Source organism: Rhinolophus sinicus, chromosome 14 (assembly GCF_057876585.1).
Source record: "Rhinolophus sinicus isolate RSI-liver-muscle chromosome 14, RSI-T2T, whole genome shotgun sequence".
Lineage (NCBI taxonomy): Eukaryota > Metazoa > Chordata > Mammalia > Chiroptera > Rhinolophidae > Rhinolophus > Rhinolophus sinicus.
The window spans coordinates 186,899,922-186,905,921 of NC_142514.1; the positions used below are offsets into that span (position 1 = coordinate 186,899,922).

The 6,000-nt window shown below is 54.8% G+C and overlaps 1 protein-coding gene across 4 annotated transcripts in view; it reads left to right on the plus strand.

The window, feature by feature from the left end:
- The window catches only part of NAP1L4 (nucleosome assembly protein 1 like 4), a 38,973-nt gene extending 33,180 nt beyond the window's left edge, over positions 1-5,793 (plus strand). For 3 of the 4 annotated variants that reach the window (XM_019755642.2, XM_019755646.3, XM_088789793.1), the window contains exon 15: positions 4,683-5,793. In XM_019755642.2, the coding sequence (XP_019611201.1) occupies positions 4,683-4,721 (39 nt within the window). In that variant the 3' untranslated portion in view covers positions 4,722-5,793. Of the gene's footprint in view, positions 1-1,840; positions 1,879-4,682 lie in introns of all 4 variants that reach the window. The other variant, XM_019755643.2, reaches the window with a different exon arrangement.
- Positions 5,794-6,000: the final 207 nt, after the last annotated feature.

Consider the following 6,000-nt stretch of genomic DNA (forward strand, 5'->3'; position numbering starts at 1 on the left):
GGGCTGCCGGACCTGTGGCGGGGGTGGGGCTTCTAAACTGTGTCCCCCACTCTGAGGCACGCTGTTAGGAATCGTGTTTGTCGTTCTCTAATTAGAAAAGTTAAAGTTTTTCTGGAAAACACTCAAATGAGGAATTATTCAGACACCTGCGTGATTTGAGTGTTAAGTGTAAATGTCCAGTAAAAGGTCCTTACAGCTCCTGCTCAAGCTGCGTCTCGTTTACGTGAACTTGGTCAGTGAATAGCGTCATTGTCCAGATCTTCCATTCTTTCAGGTTAACTGACGACATAATCAACTGTTTTGTGCATTTGTTTTTGGAAAGGATAAAGGGACTTTTAGGGGTTTTTTGTTTTTTGTTGGTTTTAATGGATAGAATAATGGAATTTTGTAGGTGTAATTTACAACTGTATTTGGGCTGAGGTTACTCAAGTATATGTCTGGATATCTCATAATTTAAAGTACAAAGCTTTGCTTTAAACAAGTGAGAAGAATGAGTGGGCACCCCTAGTCCTTTGACCTGTAAGCCTGGTCTCAGGTTAGCTCACATCCCGATCGTTTGCCACTTGACGCCCACCTCACAGGACGCAGTAGTGAGTCCGAGAGCTCCAGTGAGGCCTTTTCCTGTTGGCTAACGTGCATTTACAGCTCACCTGCCTCGGAGGGCAGCGGAGCCTGGGCTGGCGGTGGGTGGGGCAGGTCCCTGGTTAACTAGACAGTGTGTGTGTGTGTGTGTGTGTGTGTCTGTGTGTGTGTGGTTAACTAGACTGTGTGTCTGTCTGTGTGTGTGTGTGTGTGTGTGTGCGCGCGCGCGTGTGCGTGTGTGTCCCAAGGGGAGTGTTCACTAAGCACCAGTGTGAGGCCCTGGTTCTCTGATCCTTATATTAACACCACGCGTCTCTACAAGTGCGTGCTCACCAAGTAGCTCCTGGGGAAGGAGGGGCGGTGGGTTAAAACTTCTAAATGTGCCACATAAACACCACTCTGGGAATGAGCTTGCGGAGCCGTGACCTGCCCCTCACGGGGTCAGTGTACAGTAGGCACCTTCTGTGCTCAGCTCTGTGTGTGAGACGCCTGGTAAGGGGCCCTCTCGAGGGGGGCACGTGCGGCCTGGGGCCCGGCCTCCATACACCACACTTGGTGGGCAAGGGACGTCGCAGGTGTCCGTTAGTTGACAGAACTGGGTGGTAATGCCACCTTCCACTGCCATGCCCGAGTCCCAGCTGTGGACTTGGCTGCTCTCTGCCCGTGGGGCGCTGACGTACACACTCGCGGTTGGCAGTGCCCACCACACGCTCCCGTGCACTGTCTCTGGCTCGCTCGTCTCACCGGCAGCAGGCGCTCCGTTCCTGTTGTTTCCTTGTGCCATCCTCTTCTCTTTCCTGGCTGAGCCTTCTGTCTCACGTCTGTTTTCTAGAAGATAATACCAAGTGATCGCAAATTACTTGACAGAAAGTAAAGAATTGTCGATCCTAACCCTTCATTGAAGTCTTCGAGTTGTTTTGTTAGTTGGGAGTAGGTGACAAATGACTCAAAATAAGGAGGGTCAGTGGTGTGAAGTGCTAGGACTGTCAGCTGTGTGCAGTTGACAGGACCAGAATCTTTTCCTCCGGGGTCGTGGTGTGACGTTTCTGTAGCTTCACATGCACCTCTTCAAAGGGGATTGTCACGTGTGTGTACAAGCAGAGGATGGTGAGAAAGGTACAGAGCTGGGTGTATCTCCAGGTCGGTATTTTGCAGCCCTTTTGTACCATGAGAAATTGTGGCTGTTTCCTTCTGTATAATTCTGTGCCTTTCATTTTCTTTCATGCTGACAGTTGCTTTCAATTTTTCCCCCATTTAGGTGTAATTTTTGTCTGTTAACCATTCATACGTTTCTAGGTAAGGTGGAATTCCATTCATTTCTAACTTCCAAATTTCTGATCTGTGTTTTGTAACAATGCCTTGTTGTGACTGGGTAAAGAGGGAGCTGCCGTCCAGGCATACTCGGCTCATGCCAGGCTGGACACGGGCCTTTCGGGAAAGCAGACTTGGCAGGTGTCTGGTGTATGCTTTTAAAAACGACCGACAGAAACTGCGTTTGGCTCCTGTTTGCTGACCAAGTAGCGAAAATGTAACAGGTGTGGCAATTTTCTTGATGACGGGACTGCTCTCCAGGAACAGGACAGAACGAGAGGGCACTGGGAGGCCGGCAGCCTGCAGGAGGGCACCCGTAAGCCAGGGAGAAGCAGCCTCCCAGAGGCCACGCTGCACGGGCTGACCCTGTGTCCCCACGCAGTGCGGCGGTGGGGGTCGGCCCCTGACCTGTACCTGTTGACTGTTCCAACTTGTAAAATTTAGGCGTTGTACAGAGTAGTAGGTATTAAAGGGGTAACTGAACTTCTGATATGCCAGGATTTTCCATCTAAAGAGCTGCTGGCGTCTGTTTGGAGGAGCATTAGTGCCGTGGGAGGTCACTGGCGCGCTCGGAGTGAATCAGAAGAGGGCCCGGTGTAGGTGTGAGTAGCAGCAGCGAGCCCAGGAACATCCCCGGAGCTCTGCTGCCCGGTGTAGGGGCTGGTGGGGGAGCGGCGGTGGTGAGAAACGAGGGCAGTACGGCAGTGTCCAGTGAGCTTATCAGCCAGGCTCGCCCACCCGAAGCGCCTCTCCTCCCCACGCTGCCTGCTACTTTGTATCATCCACGAATGTGCAGCCTGTATCTGCAGGAGAGAGGTTCTGGTGTAACCGCCCAGCACCATCACGCTGGGGCAGTGTTAGCGGCTGTCGTCGGGGTTCAGGCTTCTCCAGCCGGCTGCGCCTCCGGACTGAGGGCCCTGCACCTGAGAGGCTGTGCCAGTTGACAGTGCTTGGTGGCTTGTCTTCACCCTTCTCAGGGCAGTTGTCATCTGTTAAAACCCTTCTCTGGTCCCGTGACGGTTAGGCTTTGAGCTATTAGTTTGTGCTGTGTGAAGCACCACTTCTGTCTGTGAGTCGGTAGCGCTCAGTGTCACTAAACTTAGTGACATGAAACAGGATGTTCGGGGTGCAGGGTGGTTTTCCTGTGTCACAGGCCAGAAACCACTGTGTCCCTTCACCCCCTCCTGGTCCTGGTTTTAGCGAGGCCTCGTTCCTCCAGCAGTCGTCTTCACCCAGGTTACGGAGTTGCTTTTACACGAGTAGACGAGACATTCTCCTGGTGAGAACTGTACATGACATGGCTCACAGCACACGAGACCACACACCATCTGTGCGCATGGCGTGTGTGTGTGAGTATGACGGTGCAGCAGGCATCCCCCTCCCGTCCCCCCCCACCCCAGACACCAGCCCCAGCCCCTCTGCACCGTGTCACCCCATGGAGCCACTTCCGGAGTGACACCTTCTCCGACCCACTGCCTTGCTGCAAATACGGTTCACGGAAGCATGTGGTGCTCCCCTGGTCCATGCTGCTGGCCCCCTCCTGCCCTCACAGCACCCAGCCTGGAGCCAGCGTCTCAGTCCCTAGGCCACTAGCCTGGGCCACTGCCAGGTCACCCTTGAAACAACAGTGTTTGATTTAAAACTTTGTCGGCTAGGATTTCTGGTCACGTGTGTTTTGTTTTGGTGCCCAGGCTCTTTAGCAGTGTTTCGGATGAGCCTGTGACGGGCCAGTTCCAGGGATGCCCCCCTCCCAGGGGTGCCTGCTGCTGTCCCTGGGCAGTGCTGGGCAGAGGCCCAGGGCCAGCCCTGGAAGCTCCCGGCTTGTCTCTAGACCAGGGTCCGAGGTCGTTACTTTGTCGTTACGCGTCCTGTGCGAGTCCTTGTTTCTCATCCCTCAAAGGAGATGTCTCAAAAAATGAGCTGCAGCTCCGGCTTGTTCCACAGAAGGTGTGGCGGTCGCGTATCCCAGATGCTGCTTTGGAACTGTGCAGTGCGGGTTTTCTCAGATTCCATAGGCATGCCAGGTGCTCAGAATATTCCAACCTTAGCAGCCAAAAATGCTAGTGACCGGGTTAGTAAGTATTTGCTCAGACGTACAGGTGGAATTGTCATCTGTTTCTCAGGCCACTGTTGGTCCCTACTCAGCATTCATTGGGCGCCTGGTGTGGTTTCAGTGGTGTGAGACACATCCTTTAGGTGGCATTGAAGTGGGTCTGCTCCTGGGCTGTGGGGCTGGGGGGACGCCCTCTCCCTGGTACCTCTTCTGGAAGGACAGGCTTCCCTGTGGGACACTCCTGGGAGGCTCGGGCTGGTCCGTGGAGCTTAGTGGTGGCCTCTGGTCATTTGTTGTTGCAGTGTCGGCCCCTTGGGCCTGGCTCTGCTGGCTTGCTCCCTTTAGCAAGGTGAACAGCCCCACAGGAAGACACGTCTCAGGGTGGCAGGGACGTGTGCATGCTGCCGTCTCCCACGGGCAGTGCTGCGGGTCGCTCAGAGCGCGTGGTTTCCTTCCAGCTTCGGAACATGGTCTGTCCTGCTCGTTCAGTAGATCCTGTGGGCCGAGGAGGCACTCTCTGGCCCTGAGACCCTCCTGCTGAATATGCCATGAATCAGAGGGTCTCACGAGTGCGTCTTTAAACAGAAAGGCAGCCCTGCTCTGACATTTTTACTGGGAAGTTAGCTTTTTGTTACTGTTTAAAAAAGGTATATTTGCAGTAAACTGTTTTTCAATTAGAATGACGTTAATGATTGAGTCTTGGTTCTCTACAAGCCCTGTGTTCTCTCGTTGACAGAAGGAACCCAGCCAGCCCTCCGAGTGCAAACAGCAGTGAGAAGCGCCCCCTCCACAGACGCCTGTCAGGACTCGTCACACTGCACACCGTCGCCGCACTGACATGCTTCCATCTAACGTGTTTCCACGTGCATGATCTCACTTCCACTTTTCCTTTGTCCTTATCGTTTGGCTTACCCTGTACAGTGGCAGCTTAGGTGCATTTCAGAAGTAGGAGGTTTCGTTCCGGCACGCTCTGCGGCCTGGGGTGCAGCTCCGCGGGTTTTCCCAGCTCTCCTTCGGGAGGTGCACATGGGGTGGGGGTGGAAGGTCACTGCCGCCCCGGGCTGGTGTCTGGGGATGTGGTTCCGGGGTGTCGGGAACCAGTCGCACCACCTCCCGCAGTGGGACTCACTCTTCTTTCATTGAAGAAACCCACGCGCTTTGTTTCCAGCCACTGTCTTCTGTGTCTGGTCGTCTCGAGCTGTAGAGTAGGGTCCCATTCTCCGCAGAGTGTTCTTTGGTTTTATTTTCCTCGGGGTGGGGGTGGGGTTGTGCACACGACGCGGAGGCCGAGCTTGGGTGGTTTGTCCTCGTATTTATTTGTTCTTGCGTGCTGTGAGGGCTTGGGACGCATGCTGTCGCTCGTCCTCGGAGTTTCCAAACCCATGTTTGTGAGTGGGCCAGGCAGAGGTGGTGGCGTCCCCTCCGGGAGCGAGGCCTGTGGGGGAGGGGGGGAACCGCACGCTCCCTCCTCCGCCAGCTGCCGGGCAGGGCCTTGTTTCCGTGGCCGGCAGCCCACACTGGGCTCTGCGGGAAGGGCCTTGGGCTGGGAGGCACCGCCCTCCGCTCAGTGTAAATGTCCGTCTCGCTCGCTCAGTAGCTCCATTCTCACTCAGCCCGACATCCATCTTGTCTTAAAAGCCCTGGGTTCAGAGCGACCTGTTCTTGGCTGGCGTGTGGGGTTCCCACGTGTGACGGGGTCCCTGGCAGCCGGGGTACGGACGCCGGGTCCACGCTGCGACCAGGCCTGCAGAGTGCTCAGCCTTACTTAGGATACATTTGTAACCGAATACGGTGTTTTCAATTTGTACAGAATAGTTAGAATATTCTATTAAAGTTGTGAAACATGACTCCAGTGCCGTGCGGTCCTTCTTTGTGGGAGATTATGGGGGTGGGTGGGCCCCGTGGCTAGGGAAGGCTGTCCTCCCTTTGGGACTGTTTCTGTAGAGCCACGGGCGTGGTCAGATCCGGGACTTCCGTCTCCTGGTTTTCCATTTTTCTGAGGCTCCTGAGCCAGATTTTACGAAGAGGCTGTGTTCAGCTTGCCTGCTAGGCCT